The sequence below is a fragment of the Lampetra fluviatilis genome, chromosome 35, assembly GCF_964198595.1.
Source record: "Lampetra fluviatilis chromosome 35, kcLamFluv1.1, whole genome shotgun sequence".
Taxonomy (NCBI): domain Eukaryota; kingdom Metazoa; phylum Chordata; class Hyperoartia; order Petromyzontiformes; family Petromyzontidae; genus Lampetra; species Lampetra fluviatilis.
The window spans coordinates 6,121,926-6,142,262 of NC_136309.1; the positions used below are offsets into that span (position 1 = coordinate 6,121,926).

Below are 20,337 nucleotides of genomic sequence, written 5' to 3' on the forward strand. Positions count from 1 at the left end.
CGTCACTTCCGGTGGGTGGGGGGGGTGTTGCTCCGTGTTTCTTGGGTTTCGCCGCCATGAGTGCCGCGTCCCTCACGGACAAGCTGCTCTTCCTGCGCAAGGTGGGAGAGGGGGGGGGCCCTGCTAGAGGGGGGGGCCTGCTAGAGGGGGGGGCCTGCTAGAGGGGGGGGGGGCCCTGCTAGAGGGGGGGGGGCCCTGTTAGAGGGGGGGCCCTGCTGGAGGGGGGGCCCTAGGACGGGGGGGGGGCCTGCTAGAGGCAGCCGCAGAGGGGGAGCTGCTCAGGCTGCAGCCGGCTCCCTGGGTCCGTCGGGGTCTCCAGTCGTGAGGGTGGTGGTATGGGGCAGGGGTCCCTGGTTTAAGGGGGGTCTTATCGCCGGGGTGAGGGGTCCACTTGTCATCGGGGGTCGAGCCCCGCGCGTTGGGGGTCTCGGGAGTCAGAAGTATTCTTGGATTCAGGGGTTTGGGGGGGGGATGGAGGGTCCGCGTTGGGTAACATCATGCCCGGGTTTGGAACCTCATGCCCGCGCGGTTCCGGACATGTCGGGCGACTTTATTTCAAACACATGACACTTGACCCCCCCCCCCCCACTGAACTGCTACGGGACGGGCCACGAACGATGTTTGTCCCCCGTCATTGCAAGCTGCATCGGCGGGGCGCTCGGCCGCGTTATTTTCGTCCTGGCCGCAACACTCCCGAGTCTAACTTTATCACCACCACCCCCACCACCCCCCCAGAAGGATTGTGTTCCTCACCCCGTGATCGCCAAGTGTCACCATGTGATTCTTAATCACACAATCCCCGCGATCCATTCAATTCGCCTCGATTCTGTTCAAGAGCCGGGCAGTTTCGTTTCGTTTGACCGCCCTGCTTGAGGAGAGCCACATCCCCTCCCCACCCGCTCCCCCCCTCTGTAGAATTTCGCTTCTCTATTCGTTACCCAGCGCACGTCGTGGGCGTGAGGATATTGATCGCCGATACTGTTTCACCCTGACGTGCGCCTTGCCCAAGTGCCCCCCCTTCCCGTTTAACCGACGAGAATGTCGGTGGCCGACGGCCGCCTTCATCTCGCTCCTGCAGAAGAGGGCTTCTTGGTGCCTCGTCGCCCCCACTGATGGCCTCTGCTTATCCCCTCCCCGTCCCCGCATGTGTGCGGCTGCTACTGACTATTCTACGTCGGGTGGTGTGTGGGCATATATGCCAACACAATATTTTTTTTGGAGGGGGGGGAGTGAAAATTATTTTGTGGAGTTTGATAATTTTTGGAACCCTGTTGGATCAACTGTTTACCTCCACATCTGTGGTGGAGGGGGGGGGGTCCACTTTCTCTCACTGTTTGATTCAGTCCTTCTGAAGAGGCTCTTATTATTTAGTTGATGGACAAACGGAACGCCGGGATTTTTTTTATAATAGATGACTAACCATAATTTGTGGGAAGCTCACCTGGGAAACATGGTGAGCGAGCAGCCCTGCCCACTTGTACATGGGCACGTCCACTCTGCCACTAACCCGAATCACTCCCCAGGGAACCTTGCCCTCTGCCCAGGTAGCTCCACCCTCGGGCCTGCATCATGAGTCGAGCACAAGGCCAGAACATTTCAAACCTTCAACAAAATAAATCCCAGTTTTTTTTTTTACCAGGACAGACTTTTTGATTCCACTGGAACTACCCCAGCCCAACATTTTGTGGCTTTATTCTGATCATGACCTCTGACTATTCCGTGTTAAAGCCTCTCCCTGCTCCCTCTGACCTCCGACCCCATGCCAACAGCTGCCCGTGCTGGTCCACGCCACCTCGGATGAGCCCTCGCCCTGCCCGGGGTACCTGTACGAGGCCGTGGCCGGTATCCCCTTGGACTCATGGGATGCTCGCAGGGCTTCATACCAGCTTTCTCTTGGACCCCCGCCGTAGCGTTTACGAGTACGGGGGCATTAGGCTGGCTGTGCCGGGGGGCGGGGGACTAATGGGGGCTCGTATCCACAGCCTCAGTGTCATGCGTTTGGTTATCCGACTGTAAAGAGCAGCAGGCACTGGGAGGTGGCTGGGCGGCACAGGGAGGTGGCTGGGCGGCCCAGCGCTGAGATCTAGGTTCAATTCCGGGCAACTGCCTGTGAGTTAACCGATTTCCCATCCGTAGTAAATGATTGGTTTCAACGCAGTCACCAATGACTGACATACACAAATGGACATTCACAGAGACTCAATGCATCATATAGAAGCCCATAGACTCTTGTATGTTGAAATACGGTTAAAGTGGGTTCCTTGAGTGTCGTGAGCTGATGGTCTCAGCCAGGATCTTCAATTCTACTTGGTTATGAAGTTAATGTTGGCTGCATCCAGCTCTTGAGAAGTAATTGATGTCGGTCGAGGTGTCAAGTTACCTCCGCAGTCATGACTCGGAGGTGGTGATTCATGGCCATGACTCGATCCGAGAATCTTTTTTGATAACATCGCGGTCAATGTCGCGGCCACTAGCACTATCGAGGTTGCAGGGGTCAAGTGATCCCATTGCAACGTGAATTAAAAAAAACCTTACGCCCTTCGAGTGTTGTGTTTAGTATTCCTAGAGAATCAACATCAACCTCCGCATCGCACCACCTCAATTCCCCAGCGACCCCGAGGAGTGGGGGGGGGGGGCACATGGGGTTATGAGTTGAGGTATCGGGGCCCTCCAGTTTCACTGTGCAATCCCCACCGATAAGAGGCTGGGGGGGGCTTCTCGCTGTAAACTAAATTTGCATTCTCAGAGCCAGCTCAGCATTTGGGCGGTTACCAATTTAGTTTTCTCGGTGTAAGTGCATCACGGGAACAAGCACTGGGGCTGGCGCAGCTGGTGCCGAATTGTCTACCCAGTAAGGCCCTTGACTATGAGTCAGACATGTCGCGCGAGTCGGCCGGCACCTGCCACTGTCTGCTGGAGTTCCTGCTGGAGCGGCTACGTGGGGGCTCCTGCCACAGCAAGCTCAAGGTGCCTCCTCCAATCTCCTCCCTCCTCTTCCCTCCTCCGCTCTCCTCTGCTCCGGAGCTCTCTCCTTCACATTTTTCCGCTCGCCTCTCTCTCGTCCGCTCTCCTCTCTCCGTCGCTCTCCTCCACCTTCCTCCTCTCTACTCCGCACTCTCCGCCACCACCATGGCGTTTAATGAGTAACACCTGCAGGCTTAATTGGAAAGCGTTAAAAACGCTCTACCAACACCCGCACCACCCTGTATCGCCCACTGCCCACCTCTCCACCAACACCACCACCCCCTGACCTCCACCCCCCGCAGGTGCTGAAGCTGTGCCGCCACCTCCTCGACCACGGCTCGCCGCAGTTCACACTCGCGCTGCGCCGAAACGCAGCCTGCCTGCAGCAGTTCAGCGGTGAGAGGCGCCGCAGTCGGCACCAGCGTTGGCAGCCACGCACAGACAACCCTCCGCACGTTCACGTTGGCCGGTTGCCCCTGGTGCCCACTTCTCCCTTGCCAGCACCAACACCGCCGCACCTGTGCCCCCCACAGTGTACGCAGGCCCCCCAGATGCGCTGTACGGGAACGCCTACTACCGCAATGTACGCACGGCCGCCGCGGTGAGTGATGCGCTGTGCCACAGAGCGGGGTTCACGCATCATCGTCATTTTTATCGTCATCGTCATTTTTATCGTCATCATTGTCACCCGTGAGTAATCCACTGCTGGATGAAACCGTCGCCGTCGCTCATGGTCCTACGATGTGACAGTCCATTGAGCTCTGGCTCGCGAGATGATTCCATTGCTCCATCTCGATGGTCGACATCCTCTCGGGGACATTATCTACTTTGGTTGCCACTCCGTCTTGAGTCTCGCCCACCGGGTCCTGTCCAAGGCCACTCACTTTTCCGAACGGTGTAGCGCTAAGTTGTCGGTCCCGGTGCGGTCACCAATAACTGCACACAAAAAAATCCATTACATTAAATTTGATTCTGTGCTGGTTTTTTTCTAGATTCCAGCTCTGAGATTTAAATATATCAGTTTGACTTCCACTCGACGTACATTACACTCATGCAGGGCGATTGCAAAAGTGCTGCCCTCTGCATTGTTGACCAGTGGTCACTTGAAGGAATCCCAAAGGTAGGGCGAGTGTGAGTGTGAGTATGGGGAGCGGTAGTCTAGCGCACTGGGGAGACAAATGCGAACGGCCGTGGTTCTGGCAGCCCACCTCCTCGTGTGCCGCGCTGGGCTTCATAGGTGCAGCTCGCTAACGGCACTTGCCCCAACAGCCTGTTAAGGCTACACGGTGGGGGAGCTTTAGCGTGTGGGTCGACGGGGGAGGGTTGGGTGGCGGAGTTGAGTGTCACTGTGACTCGATGGTGGCGCAGGATCTGGCCGGAGCCCTTTACGCTGACGATCCGGACTCCCCTCCAAAGCCGCGAGACCGCCCCCCACCCTCCACCGGTAAGACTCGGGGGTTGATTCTGTGCGACTCTGTGAGAATGCGTGAGACCAGGATGGGTGTCCCATTTGCAGGAGTGAGTCATCTGGGTCACCGCAATCACAGGCGCAAAATCACACCACCCACTCGCGTGCCGTGCCGGCATTAATAGATACTCGCAGCACTTGCCCCAACAGCTCTTTGTCTTTGTACGTGTCTGTGTGTGTGCGCTTAGGTATGGGGTGCGTGTCTGATGGCCGGACACCACGTGCCTCCATGCAAGGTTTTGGCTTCACGGCTCCTGGAGCCGGTGGGTGCTCATGACACCTGCACCACACCCCACCACCACACCGTACTATACCGCACCGCACCTCACCCCAGACAGATGAGCCTCGGGGAGGCTATTGGCACCCACAACAGGGAAATGAGACTCACAGTTGTCAATCCCCGCATGCCCAGCCTCCACATGTCCAACCGCCGCATGCCCAGTCGGCACATGCCCAGCCACCCCATGCCCAGCTACAGCATCTGTTTGGCCGGATAGGGGGGGATATGGAGCCGAGTGGACTTGACAATTACGGGTACCAGCGGTGTCAAGATCGCCGTCTGTGGAGGAGGCCTGTGAAGGACGTTACGCCTCCCACCACAAGAGAGACGGGTCTACACGTAGCTTCACGCAGCTTCACGCATCTACAAAACACACGGCCACTGCTGTGCGTGTGTGCGCCCTCGCCTGCACTGCAAGCTACGTGCTCTGGGTGGCGCTGGAGGCTGAAATTCTTTGTTACAAAGCTTTAAACGTTCAGCAAAATCAAAACATTTTTAAACTCCCAATCGGTGAAGACCGCTAATTCACCTTGTATTGTATTGCACCTTTCTGTGTTAGTGTCTATCAAGGCTATGCAGGGGATTTTTGTCTTTGTCAGCGTGTATGTAAATGTGTATGTTGCTGTGTTTTGTTCCCTTCGCAGGTGAAGGCCTCCTTGATCGAATCCAGAGGGTGGCCAGCGTCGTCTTGGCAACGGCGACCCCAACCCCATCCCAGCAGCCAATCAGAAACGCCGGTTCAGGTCTCCATAGGGACGGTTACCAGCCAATGGCAGCGGAGGAGGTCTCCGTGACGACGAGTGTGGCGCGGCCTGCTGAGAGGGCTGCCCGGGATACGCGGATAGGTTCGCTACCAAATCACGACAGCTCATACAGCTCGCAGCCAACATCGGTGACGAATATCTGAACAGGTCCTGAGCAGCCCCTAGGTTGACTCCGTCTTAAACGAGTACCTGCTGGCGTGGCGCGTATAAAACATGAGCAGTGGAGAGATGAAGGCATCCGGGTGTGGCTCCGGTCACATCGCCGCCTCCTCGTGTATCTTTCCGGCCTTCACGATTGCCCGCTTACAGCAGCTATCCCTCAGCGGTTCGTTGAAGGCTACGCGGGGGATCTCTGTCTTTGTTTTGCTAGCGGTGCACCGGCCCGGGCAGGCCGGTGGGGGCTGGGACGAGAGCGACAGCAGCGACAGCCTGTCCCAGGCCTCGGTGGGCGCCGGCGTGCGTCTCTCCGGGCCGGCGAGCCTCAGCGGGAGCCACAGATCGGGCTCTGACGGCCGCTCGCTGGACCCGGACGTCACCGCCACGCTGCCCCCCGGGAGGTGCGACCGGGAAACCCGACGCGCGATGCGCCAGCGGCCCCTCCTTTATAGTTCCAGCTTATGACAGCACTTGCCCCGACTGCTATCGGCTACACGGGGGATCTTTGTCTTTATATGTACATATGTTTGTGCGCACGTATCCGTGCGCGCGTGTGTGTGTGTGCGAGTGTAAGCCTGCATGTTTGCGCACACACGTGCCTGTGTGTGCGCGCATATATGTGTGCATCTGGTGCGGTGAAACATCAGTACTGGGGAGACAAAGGCATCCGGGCGTGGTGCTGGCCACCCACCTTGTTCGTGTGCTGTGCTGGCATTAATAGGTGCTACTCGCTAAACAGCACTTCCCCCAACAGTCTGTTAAAAAACTATACGGGGGATCTTTGTCTTTGTTTTGCATCTGTCAGTCAACGCAGTCAACGCATAACACGGTCTGCCGCATGACCACCTGCCTTCCACACTTCACATGAAGGCCTCAAAGAGCACTTTACCTGGCACAAGCGCTGTGGCGAACGCCACCGTCACTTGGTGTTGCGTGCGTGCATCTGCAGGCAAGAGGGCGCTGGCGGTGACGAAGAGGATGAGGAGGAGGAGGAGGAGGAGAGAGAGGAGCAGCAGCTGGTGGCACGGGTGGTGGGCGGCTCGCGCCCGTTCCTTTCTCCGGCCGAGAACCAAGCCTTGCTGCGAGAGTGCGTGAGAACACCCAACGTGACGGGGGCTGTGCTGTGTCCGTGCGTGAGTATACGTGTCTGGATGTGGGGAGTGGTGGCGCAGTGCAGGTTCACAGCGCACTCCGCTACGACCCCGGCAGTGTGTCCGTGCGTGAGTATACGTGTCTGGATGTGGGGAGTGGTGGCGCAGTGCAGGTTCACAGCGCACTCCGCTACGACCCCGGCGACGCGAATCGGTTCTACCACTCTGCGTGGTGTGTGTGGGGTGTGTGTGGGGTGTGTGTGGGGTGTGTGTGGGGTGTGTGTGGGGTGTGTGTGGGGTGTGTGTGTGGCGTGTGTGGGGCGTGTGTGGGGCGTGTGTGGGGCGTGTGTGGCGTGTGTGCGTGGAGTGCCTGGTGCGAGGGCGGTGTGTGTACGTGCTGTGTCGATTGTGTCGGGGTGTACGTGACCCCCACGGTGTTGACCCCCTGGCCTCCCCCCCGCGCCCCCCAGGGCAGGGCTGCTGAACTGTGAGCTCCTCGCCGTGCGGCTGTCCGAGCGGCTCGGAGACCCCTCCGACACCGTGAAGATGGTACGACCCGTAAAATTGAGTTTCATTTCCACAACAACGATAATATGAACAAGATGTGAAATGCACACTCATTATATAAATGGAAACCTGAAGAATAACATAAGAGACCCGCCAACTAATATAGAGACCCAGAGATTTATACAGAGACTCACTGATTTACATCGAGACCTGTATACTCACGTAATCGTTAATCGTGGCCTAGAATTGAACACAGGTGGCTGGACCTGCGATGCAGTGTAATAACCACCGTGCTACCGCTCTCAACATCTTACACACAAAGTGAAAATAACGTTCCTTCTCCACCCCTTCTTGATCCGATGATGTGCCCAGCGGGCCATGGCGGCACTGTCCAGCCTCGTGAACTCCGACCTCCTGTCCCATGAGCAGGTGTGGGGGGCGGCAGCGTCGGCGCTGCACACAGTGAGCGGGGGGCCACCCGGAGCCTGCGCAGACCGGGCCAACAAGGTGTCCCCCACACCCCACACACACCACACACACACACATCACACACACCACACACACACACACAACACACACACCACACACACCACACACACCACCCACATACATCATCCCACACACACACCACACACACTACCACACACACCACACACACACACCACACACACATAACACACCACCACACACACCCACACACCACACACACACCATACGTCACACACACCACACACACACACCACACACACCACGCCACACACCACACACACACCACACACACACCACACACACACAACACACACCACACACACCACACACACAGCACACGTCACACACAGCACACGTCACACACACCACACACACACCACACATACACACCACAAACACACCACACACACACACCACACCACACACACACCACACACACACCACACACACCACGCCACACACCACACACACACAACACACACACCACGCCACACACCACACACACACAACACACACCACACACACCACACACAGCACACGTCACACACACCACACACACACCACACATACACACCACAAACACACCACACACACCACACACACAAACCACACACATACCACACACATACCACAACACACCACACACACACACCACACACACACCACACACACACCACACATCACACACCCCACACACACACACCACACACACCACACACACTACCACACACACCCCACACACCACACACACTACCACACACACCCCACACACACACACCACACACCCCACACACCCACACACACCACACACCCACACACCACACAACACACACCACACACATACACCATGCCACACACACACCACACACACTACCACACCACACATACTACACACCACACCACACACACACCACCCACATACACCATCCCACACACACACCACACACACTACCACACCACACATACTACACACCCACCACACACACACCACACACACACACACACCACACCACACACACCACACACCCCACCCACATACACCATCCCACACACACACCACACACACTACCACACCACACATACTACACACACACCACACACACCACACATCACACACACACCAAACCACACACACCACACATCACACACACCACAAGACGAATATCCCCCGTAAACCTCTAACAGACTGCAGGGGCAAGTGCTGTTTGCGAGTAGGACCAATGAAGACTGGCATGGCACACGAGGGAATGGATGGATGGCACTGCACCCGGCCACCTTTGTCTCCCCAATGCTGATGTTTTATCGAACCAGGTACTAATTTAAGGGTGGGTCGGCATAGAGGAGACCCAGGATTTGTTCAGCTCAGCGTCACTGGTGTTGGCTGTGAGCTGGAATTGAACTTAGTTCGCCCCGTGCTAACCACAACACTAACGCTCCCCACTATACACCCCATCACACAACACCACACACACCAACATGCACACCACACCGCCACGCACACAACACCACCCTGAGTGAAGGGAGTGACCAGGTGGCTGCACAAAGATGATTCCCAAAAAGGACCTCTTTCGAAAACCTCCCTTCAAATTAAGTTCCTGAGCCCAACACGTCAGGCGGCTAGCAACAAGCAGCACGACTATAAGAGCTGTACATCGGTCAGAGTGTAATGAGTTTCTGGGATCGAGCGAGGCTCTGTGAGAATCGTGGCCCTGCAGGGGGCTCGCACTCCCCACTCGTGAGACGATCGACTCGCTGCTCTTGGGAGCCGGGTTCATAGCGGGCGGCTGGCGACTGCTGAGCCACACGGCCGGCTAACAACGTGAAGTATGGTCACGCAATAACCGACACGGCATTGAGAAGCCCTCGCCCAGCATTCGATGACGTGAGAACGTACTTGTCGTGCCCCCGCCTCGCCCCAGATCCTCCGGCAGCTGCAGTCTCTGGGCAGCAGCGGGGGCAGCAGCCGGGGATCGCCGAGCCCCCTGCACACTCCCCCACCGGGTCCCGCCGCCCCCGCGTCCCCCGCTATCCCCGCCGCCCCGCCAGGCCCCGCGGAGGAGAGACCTCGGCCCGGCCGTGGGCCCCAGGCCCAGAGAGGCCCGTCCCTCTTCGCCGGTATGGAGATCCGGGCGGTGGGCCCCGGCGTCGCGGAGGGGCCCGAGCAGGAAGGGCTGCGGCCAAAGAGAAGGCCGCCGGGACCCCCTGCGGAGCGAACCCCTGGGGCGGAGGCGTCGGTCCGGCCTGGAGAGGGGGGCCCCCCGTCGGGCCGCGGCGGAGAGGGGGGGCAGGCGGCAGGGCCATACTGCCCCCCCCCCACTCTCGCCACTTCCTCCTCCGCCTTCTCCTTCCTGAGCAGCTGACGAGTGACGCGCATCGACGCGCCGATCGTTACGCGAACGAGATGCTGATGTCACAGCGAGATGCTGATGTCACAACGAGATGCTGATGTCACAACGAGATGCTGATGTCACAACGAGATGCTGATGTCACAGCGAGATGCTGATGTCACAACGAGATGCTGATGTCACAACGAGATGCTGATGTCACAGCGAGATGCTGATGTCACAACGAGATGCTGATGTCACAGCGAGATGCTGATGTCACAGCGAGATGCTGATGTCACAACGAGATGCTGATGTCACAGCGAGATGCTGATGTCACAACGAGATGCTGATGTCACAGCGAGATGCTGATGTAGCAGCGGGGCGAACGGAGAGCGAACGAAACCCCACGGACGGAGCGGGCGACGAGATGAGACACTGGGGAGACGGTGGGGAAGGCATCGTCGGCTCTTGAATGGAGTGCGGCCCCGGAACCGTGACGTTTCATCGCATCGCTGGAGGGGTCGACTCGTGTCGCGGCCATGACCACTCGCGCGTATTTCACGCACTTTGCGCACTTCACATGCTGTTCACACGCTGTTCACACGCGTGTGCACAGCCCGACGCACTCAGAGTTTCACCTCCACCGCGCCATGCCCTGCCTACTTGAACATCGTCGCTCTCATGCTCTGCTCAATCACAGCCACGCGGGGTGTGACGCGGGGTTTGGTGTTGGGGGGGGTCCCTGCATCGGGGGTCCCAGTATTAGTGTTGCTGCAGAGGGGGTGCCTGTGTTGGGGGGTTCTATTGTTGGGGGTCCCTGCGTCCAGGGGTCCCTATGGAGTGGCCAAGCTTTGCTCGGGTTGTAAATAAAACACGGAGTGGCCTGCACCGCTCCCTGGACCGAACTCGAGTCTCCCGCCTGATTCTCTCGCAGCGGATGCTTATTAATCCGCTGCTGGATGAGGGCCTTCCCAGTCCGTGCGGGACATGAGGGTTATCTGACCATACTTCACTGGTTACTGCCGCTGTAACAGCTTGATTTAGTTGGTTTGGTCAAATTCCACCAGTAATTTATTTTTAGATGAATCGAGTTTTATTTTTCTCATTTGTTTCCCACCGCGTCCTTGTTCACACTCTGCGCACAAGGCTGTGTGAACATGTGGGATGACGTCATTGCGCATTACTTTAATCGTGTGATGACGTCATGTCGCAATGTGTACATTGGCAAAAGTTTATTTGCGGGATTCGAACGCCGGCTCCCCAACTCCAAAGGCAGCAGTGGGCCCCCCCCCCTTACACTGCGAGGGCTCGGTGGGTGTTCAGAATGTTCCGGTTATTAAATCATCTCATTTTTTTAGATCGTTATTTCAGGTGCGTGTTTTAAAAACAAGTAAAAAATTCTATTGATTCGATAAAAACATATTTCTATCCTCCGCCAATCCCAAGTGAAGGGTCGTATATACTGACCCAGTAGCATATCTTAGAAACTAGAGCCAATCAACAATTGTAAGCATCATTTTCATTCTCAGTGACCCAGAATTAGTATATTTGGACTACATTTATACTGGTAGGAACCTCCTGGTTACACCAGCCCACAGGGGATTATTGTGTCCGTCCGTCCGCGTGCAGGGAGGGGCTGGGTAGGGAGGGAGGGGCTGGGTGGGGAGGGGAGGGTGGGGAGGGGCTGGGTGGGGAGGGTGGTGAGGGGCTGGGTGGGGGGGTTGGGGAGGGGCTGGGTGGGGCTGGGTGGGGAGGGGCTGGTCACCCCGTGGTGTCCTTATAAAACTCAACGTTTAACCTACTCACGCCGGCTTGTGCCCGCCCTCACAGTCGGCCATATTTGCGGAATACACCACGCCGCCGTTGACCCTGGCAATTGACCGAGCAACCCAACGTTCCTACCAGCTCCCTCCGCAGGATTGTGTTTTCGGAAGCATTTTGGCTGTAGACCAGTGCTATTTGAGTTTATCCTTCACTCATCAATATTCGTTATTTTCTTTGCTTCTACTCTGACACGATAGCAGCAGAAATACGTTCAACAGAAAGATGTCGAGATCTGCTGCTCGCCACCACGAGAGGGGCCTCCAGAGAGAGTGCGTTCACGTCATTTCGCTTTTCCTCCTCCGTTAATCTCTCTCTCTCATGCGCCTCTCTGTGTCTTCACGGGCTTTACTGTACAGTCCCACCATAGCTCTGGGTCTCGCGTGGCCACCACAATCGCGCACGCCTGCCGCTCCTGCCGTTGATTTCTCACAATCCACGAAGCAGCGGGCGCCCCTTGGTGTGAGACGCTGTCACGATGCGGTCGATGGCTCCACGGTGCGGCGAGCCATCGACAATGTGTCGGATCGTCTCCGGTGATGAACGGCAATGCCGAGTGGCGGGCGGGCGGATCTCGCTGTGAACAGTTTCACACCGAGCAGTGAGACGACATCGCCGCTCCCATTCAATCATCGCGTGATGGCTTCATCGATGTTTCGCTCTCTCCCTCTCTCTCGGCGTCTCATCTCATCCTAAACCCTCGCGAATGCCACACGCGTCGGCAGCACGAGCACAGACCGGGGGGGGTTGGGGGTAGGGGGGGCGGGGGTAGGAGGAGAGGGGTGGGGGCAGGGGAGTGGGGGCAGGGGGGTGGGGGCAGGGGGGGCAGGAGGAGAGAGGTGGGGGCAGGGGGGGCAGGAGGAGAGGGGTGGGGGCAGGAGGAGGGAGGTGGGGGAAGCACGCGGGTATGGGAGGGGACCCAGAGCTATTTAATTCTCAGCAGAGGCTGGGAATTCACTCAGGATGTCAGTCTCCCTCCATCTCCTTCCGACACGCGCGGGAGGGGGGGGGGCTCATTGGCTCGTTGCAATCGGTTCGCGCGGTTCGCTTCCAGCGGCCGCCCCGATTAATACTGCCGAGTGCGACAGCCGTTACGGTCCTCCCGAGGACGTGTGTTTAACGCAAGCGAATGCTCACGACCCCGGACGTGATCACGGTCCCCTCGAAATGTCGTGACTCGAGTGGGATTCCACGCACAGCAGCAGCAGCAGGAGCAACAACAACAACCACCCCCAAGGTCACTTGTAAATGAGCCTCCTATCCCGCTCCCCGGGGTTCTCAGCCGGTGACACAGAACCAGCTGGAGCTTGCCGCCGCCTACACGACGGCCATCATCTCCACCCACCTCGTCTCCATCATCACCAACACCCGCCTCGACTTCGCTTCTACCCCCTCCCTCCCTCCAGCCCCCCACTTCATCTCCTCCTCCTACTCCCCCTGCAGCTGCCACTTCCAACTCCCCATCGACCCGAGCTCAACAACACCCCCACTCCACCCCTCTGCTCCCCGTGTAGATCCTCCACCCCTCCCTCCTCCTCCTGCTCCCTCCTCCTCCTCCCCCCGTGTAATAGCCCCTCCCCCCGCCTCTCCCCGCTCTCTCTCCTCCCCCTGCTCCCCCCGTGTCATAGCTCCCCCCTGCTCTCCCTCCCTACCCCCTCTCCCTCCCCCCTATCCCCCTTCCCCCTCTCTCCCTACTCCCCCTCTATCTCTCTCCCTGCACTCTCTCCCTCCCCCCTCTTCCTCCCCCCTCTTTCCCTGCCCCCTCTCTCCCTCCCCCTGCTCTCCCTCCCTCCTTTCTCCCTACTCCCCCTCTTTCTCCCTGCACCCCCCCCCTCTCGCTCCGCCTCCTCCGTGTCCGCTCCGCCGCGCCCCGCGCTCTGAGATTGCGCGCGGCGCGCCTCCTCCACTCGACACTCGCGACCAGAACCACCACCACCACAACAACAACAACCACCACCACCACAACAACAACCACCAAGTCGACCACTACAAGGACGGGCACGGCCGGGAGACACCCACGACAGCTCCATCTCCTCCGGACAACCACCAACAACAGCAACCACCAACAACAGCAACCAGCAAGAACAGCAACCACCAACAACAGCAACCACCAACAACAGCAACCACCACGGGGTGCGAGCGGTGGACCCCTCGACGCCGGGATCCGAGGGGGGTCCGGCAGGGATTGTGACTTGGGGAAGGGGGGGGGGGTCTTGACGGACACAGGGGGGTCCTCGTATCGAGCGAGGATGTCTATGGCTGAGAGGACCTAAGAGCGAGGGGGTCCCGCGTCGAGCGAGCGAGGGGGTCCGGGGTGGGGGGGGGGACCCCGCTATGGCCACTCCGCTGACCTACACCCCGCCGCCGTGGGCTCGCTGGCTGCACGGCGCCCCGCACCTCTCGCTGGCGCTGGGGGCCGCGCCACGCGACTTCGCGCCGGGCCAGGGCGCCTACCAGCAGGTGGGTACCCGGCGAGGGGACACGCAGCGAGGGGGGACACAGCGTGGGGATACACAGGGGAGGGGATACACAGGGAAGGGGACACACAGGGAGGGGACACACAGGGAAGGGGACACCCAGGGAAGGGGACACCCAGGAAAGAGGACACCCAGGGAAGGGACACACAGGGAAGGGACACACAGGGAAGGGGACACACAGGGAAGCGGACACACAGGGAAGGGGATACACAGGGAAGGGACACACAGGGAAGGGGACACACAGGGAAGGGACACACAGGGAAGGGGATACACAGGGAAGGGACACACAGGGAAGGGGACACACAGGGAAGGGACACACAGGGAAGGGACACACAGGGAAGAGGACACACAGGGAAGGGACACACAGGGAAGGGACACACAGGGAAGGGACACACAGGGAAGGGACACACAGGGAAGGGGATACACAGGGAAGGGACACACAGGGAAGGGACACACAGGGAAGGGACACACAGGGAAGGGACACACAGGGAAGGGGACACACAGGGAAGGGACACACAGGGAAGGGACACACAGGGAAGGGACACACAGGGAAGGGACACACAGGGAAGGGGATACACAGGGAAGGGACACACAGGGAAGGGGACACACAGGGAGGGGACACACAGGGAAGGGGACACCCAGGAAAGAGGACACCCAGGGAAGGGACACACAGGGAAGGGGACACACAGGGAAGCGGACACACAGGGAAGGGATAGGCAGCAAGAGGATACCCTGCAGGCAGCACATCTCGTGGTGCCCCTCGCCACACTACTGGGTGCAGGGTGAGTAGATACTGGGTGGTAGGTGCGGGGTGGTAGGTGCGGGGTGGTAGGTGTGGGGTGGGTGGTGGTAGGTGCGGGGTGGTAGGTGTGGGGTGGGTGGTGGTAGGTGCGGGGTGGTAGGTGTGGGGTGGGTGGTGGTAGGTGTTGGGTGGTAGGTGGGTGGTGGTAGGTGCTGGGTGGTAGGTGTGGGATGGTAGGTGCTGGGTGGTAGGTGTGGGGTGGGTGGTGGTAGGTGCTGGGTGGTAGGTGGGTGGTGGTAGGTGCTGGGTGGTAGGTGGTAGGTGTTGGGTGGTAGGTGGGTGGTGGTAGGTGCTGGGTGGTAGGTGTGGGGTGGTAGGTGCTGGGTGGTAGGTGTGGGGTGGGTGGTGGTAGGTGCTGGGTGGTAGGTGGGTGGTGGTAGGTGCTGGGTGGTAGGTGTGGGGTGGGTAGTGTAGTTACTGGATGGGTAGTGGTAGGTGCTGGGTGCCTATATCCCCTCCCCAGTGGTGATGTTTAAAACACCACAGTAGGCTGAGTAGACCCTCGGGAAAAGCCCTGGGACTTGTGCAAGATGTAGTCACCTTCGCTGGGAATCAAACTCGGGTGGCCAGATTGGTGGCGCAGTGCGATGATGAACCTGCAGTGCGCCGCAACGCTTCCCACACCCAGACACAGCATCTCACGCACACACACACGCACACACACGCATGCACACACGCACACGCACACACACACGCGCACACACACGCGCACACACACACGCACACACGTACGTACGCGCTCGTGTACTCACAGGAAGGTAGGGACACGAGTGGCGTCCCCCAGAGCCCCATTGTGTTCCGTTCCGCCTCCTGTGTTTGTTGGACACAATGCACGGGATCCCAACGAACGGGGCCCCGGTCCCAGCCCCGTCACGGACCCTACCAGACGGGGTGAGGGCTGGCAGCGACTCCACACGCAGCTGACCCCAAACCCCTGGACCCGACCCACGCATTGCGAACCCTATAACCGTACGACTCTTAACGCCTTCAACGTAGACAAATGCTCTCAAAGTCCCCCCCCTAACCCTCTGAACCCAACCCGAACTCCTAAACCGAGCCTACGACTCTAAACCCCCTAACTTTGGGCGATGGACTCGAGTCTTGTCCCAGGTGCCCCCACGACAACTGGAGCTGAATTCAGCGCAGCCGAGACCGGCGCTGCCAGATCCCGGCACGAAGCAGAGGTCGCAAACGGGTTTTGATTCCTTACCCGTACCCGTACCCGGCCGCACCAGGGTCGCAAATGGGTACCCGTTCCCTACCCGTACCCTACCCGAAATGAGTGACAAACGGTGACTCACCAGTGACTCACGGCCTACCCGTACACTTACCCTGCCGCACCAGGGTCGCAAACGGCTACCCGTACCCAGCCGGGTACGGGTAGCCGGGTATCGGGTAGGGTACGGGTATCAGGTACCCGGTTGCGACCTCTGGCACGAAGCCGTCCCGGCTGCCACCCGAACCCCCCGACTCCCCCGGAGTGATTGACAACGCCGCCCAACTCACCCCGCGTGTCCCCCCCCCCCAGGCGTTGGTGGTGCTGGCCGGCGCAGTGGTGGCGTGCCTCGCCCTCAACGTGCTGCTGCTGCTCCTCTACCTGTGCTGCCTGTGCTGCTCGCGGGCCCGCGCCGGCGCAGCGCCCAAGCAGCGCGCCAGCAGCGGGAGCCGGGTCGCGTGGACCACCGGCTCGGCCGCCCTGCTCGCGGGGTGAGCGCGACACTCAATGCTTGCTCCTTCGCTCGCTCGCTCGCTCACTCGATCACTCCCTCGCTCCCTCGCTCGCTCCCTCGCTCGCTCACTCGATTACTCCCTCGCTCCCTCGCTCGCTCCCTCGCTCGCTCAGTCGATTACTCGCTCCCTCGCTTACTCGCTCGCTCCCTCCCTCACTCACTCGCTCACGAGAAGACAGAGGCAAGGACCCGGACCCCCCCCCCCCCTTCCATCGCTCAAGATTTCACAGAGGCTGCTGGGCCCGAGTCGATCTATGGGAGGCCCAGGACCGGATCAGGTTTTCATCGTCGATGTTGGCCGTGAGCGGGCATTGATCTCGGGTCGAGGGTTTTTGTTGCACGGTGCGCCAACCACACACACACACAGGCACACACACACGCACACGCACCCAGGCACACACACACACACACACGCACCCAGGCACACACACACATACGCACCCAGGCACACACACGCACGCACGTGCACGGACGCCCCCAGGCACACACACGCACCCAGGCACACACACGCACGCACGTGCACGGACGCACCCAGGCACGAGCACCACAAACACACGCGCATGTGCGCCTGTGTTCTTGTGGCAGGAGTTGATTTGCACCCGGTGTCCCGGCGTCGCGTTGAACATTGTTTCAGCGTACACTGCACAGTCCATACGTGTCTGGGTTTGATTTTGGACCTCATGAAACCCGGACCCCACAAGGGCCGAGAATGGGTGTCCATCTGTGGGTTGGGGCGTGGGGGGGGGGGCTTGATAGGGGGGGGGTGGGGGGGGCTGAGTGCCCGAGCCGGTCATTATGGATCGGAGGGCCGCGGTGTGGCGATGCTGCTGTGGTCTCGCTCAATGGGCTTGAGATCCTCTAGCGGACGCTCCATTGATTAATTGTCCATTAGCGCCACGGCCAGTCATCCCCATGATCTCGCCGAACCAAATTTAGCCGCCCCATCGTCCCGCAATCTCCTCTGCCATTCATCCATCCCGGATGAATGACGGAGGATGTTGGACCGATTTGCTTTTGACATAGCGAGAGTTCGTAGCTTCGTGCGGGAGGAGGAAAACCGGAGGACCCGGAGACAAACCCAGCCCCACCGCGGCGCTGCGCACGAGGGGATAACCCCTCGACGGCCGGGTGGGTCAGCGGCGGAGTGAGCGGCTCGCAATCAGAAGGACTGCGAGTCCTGTATGGGGGTTGGCACGGCTCATCATCATCCCTCCCCTCTGGGGTCGAAAAATTGAGTTACCGCCTTTGTGAGGACGTCAACAGCGGCTGTTCTATACTTAGACCTCCCCCTCTCCCTCCCGCCATAGGAATGTGGAATTTACACCGCTGGCTCTGCAGCACGGTTGTGAGCAGGAGATGAGCACCAGTGCATCAATGTTCAATTGAGCAGCAAAACCTCTTTGATTTCCTTTCAGGGCTGAATAACCACAGTCGGGCTCTCTGAGTGGGTGCCCCCGTGACCCCGGTGGGATTGTGAACCCCGGCAGTGGCGTTGTGAACCCCGGGTCTCAGGGCACTATCGGCGCCGGGTTCCCTTGGAGCTGCGCGGAGCGTTTGTTTCTAGTCGTTTTTTTTTTGGGGGGGCGGGGGTCCGATATTTCGTGGCGAATTTGCGAGGAGAGGAAACCACGAGACGCAGTTTCCTCCCCACGGCGAGACGGCGCCCGGCCACGGCGCTGAGTCGTCACGGAGAGAGAGAAGGGGAGGGAGCGGGAGTGAGTGAGTGTGAGAGTGCGAAATAATGAGAGTGTGGGAGTGAGAGTGTGGATTGAGTGTGTGGGAGTGAGAGAGTGAGTGTGATAGTCGGTGAGGCAGTAAGAGTGGTGTGTGTGTGTGTGAGAGTACAGTACAATTTGGGGGGAAGGCAGCTTCTCATTTTGGTGTGGTAGGAGTCCTTGTGGTAGTGTGGGGCCCTGTGGTAGTGGGGGGCCACGTGGTAGTAGGGGGTGCTGTGGTGGTGGGAGTGCCCCAGAGGTCGGAAACGGGTTTTGATTCCTTACCCATACCCGTACCCGGCCGCACCAGGGTCGCAAACGGATACCAGTACCCGTACCCAGCCATACCCGTACCCTACTCGTACCCGGCGGGTACGGGTAGGGTACGGGTATCGGGTACCCTCTGGAGTGCCCTGTGGCAGTGTCTGAGGGTATTATGGGCGTGGGTAGAGGTCCAAGGGAGAGAGGGCATCTGTGGAGAGGGATGTGGTTATGGTCGTGGATGTGGAGCGTGGGAGGAGAAGTGGTTGAGTTGTGGCCGGGTGGATGAGGTCAGAGCGCTGAGCTGGCACTGCCGGGCTCCGAGATGCGGCCCGGGGTTGAGCCGCCCACTGCAATTAGACGGGGTTCTGGATCGCAGCAAGCCCCGTCAACGGTGACTCACAGACAACACCATCGTGACCAATAGGATCACAGAGATCCATAGACTCATCTAGAGACCCATCGACTCATCTAGAGACCCACAGACAACACCATCGTGACCAATAGGGTCACAGAGACCCATAGACTCATATAGAGACCCACAGACAACAACATCGTGACCAATAGAATCACAGAGATCCATCGACTCATCTAGAGACCCATAGACTCATCTAGAGACCCACAGACTACACCATCATGACCAATAGGATCACAGAGTTTCATAGACTCATATAGAGACCCATAGACTCATCTAGAGACCCACAGACAACACCATCGTGACCAATAGGATCACAGAGACCCATAGACTCATATAGAGACCCACAGACAACACCATCGTGACCAATAGGATCACAGAGATCCATCGACTCATATAGAGACCCATAGACTCATCTAGAGACCCACAGACAACACCATCGTGATCAATAGGATCACAGATATCGATAGACTCATATAGAGACCCATCGACTCATCTAGAGACCCACAGACAACACTATCGTGACCAATAGGATCACAGAGTTTCATAGACTCATATAGAGACCCATCGACTAATCTAGAGACCCACAGGCAACACCATCGTGACCAATAGGATCACAGAGATCGATAGACTCATATAGAGACCCACCGACTTGTATAGAGACCCACAGACAACACCATCGTGACCAATAGGATCACAGAGATCCATAGACTCATATAGAGACCCATCGACTCATGTACAGACCCACAGACTCACATAGACTGAGTTGTGATTAAACCGCATTCTCTGGTGCAGCGAGTTGATGGTCTCAGCCTGGTCACCAGTTACTGCACAAGCAAAACATCGCGTCACTTTTGGTCCTGCACCGAATCTGGAAAATTCCAGCTGTGGCAATTAAAATATCGGTTCGACCATCACGCGATTATGAGCGGGGCGGGCGGACAAGCCGCTGCCCCTACTACTGGTGCAGTGGACCAGGTGTCGCTGTGCAGAAGGTGATCTCAGAGGTATCTCTGCGGTGTCCGCTTCCGCGCGAGGTTTCTCAACGGGCCTCCAGCTCGCCGGAAGGGGTC

The 20,337-nt window shown here is 58.7% G+C and overlaps 1 protein-coding gene and 1 pseudogene across 3 annotated transcripts in view; both read left to right on the forward strand.

The window, feature by feature from the left end:
- Positions 1-25: 25 nt before the first annotated feature.
- On the forward strand, positions 26-11,067 carry TEPSIN (TEPSIN adaptor related protein complex 4 accessory protein). Of its 2 annotated transcripts, none has more exons than XM_078872830.1 (13): positions 26-101; positions 1,770-1,842; positions 2,876-2,967; positions 3,267-3,360; positions 3,498-3,565; positions 4,333-4,408; positions 4,621-4,695; positions 5,357-5,557; positions 5,847-6,033; positions 6,582-6,755; positions 7,194-7,272; positions 7,603-7,737; positions 9,639-11,067. In XM_078872830.1, the coding sequence occupies exons 1-13, from the start codon at positions 57-59 to the stop codon at positions 10,077-10,079; spliced, it is 1,740 nt and encodes a 579-aa protein (XP_078728956.1). In that variant the 5' UTR covers positions 26-56; the 3' UTR covers positions 10,080-11,067. The 2 variants fall into 2 exon arrangements, with proteins under 2 accessions (XP_078728956.1, XP_078728955.1); XM_078872829.1 differs by having other exon boundaries at positions 6,582-6,719; positions 9,639-11,066.
- A 2,618-nt stretch (positions 11,068-13,685) lies between these two features.
- The window catches only part of LOC144944568 (protein tweety homolog 2-like), a 37,374-nt pseudogene continuing 30,722 nt past the window's right edge, over positions 13,686-20,337 (forward strand). Inside the window, exons 1-2 of the transcript XR_013639597.1 lie at positions 13,686-14,324; positions 16,672-16,850. The product of XR_013639597.1 is annotated as a protein tweety homolog 2-like (transcript). The remainder of the gene's footprint in view (positions 14,325-16,671; positions 16,851-20,337) is intronic.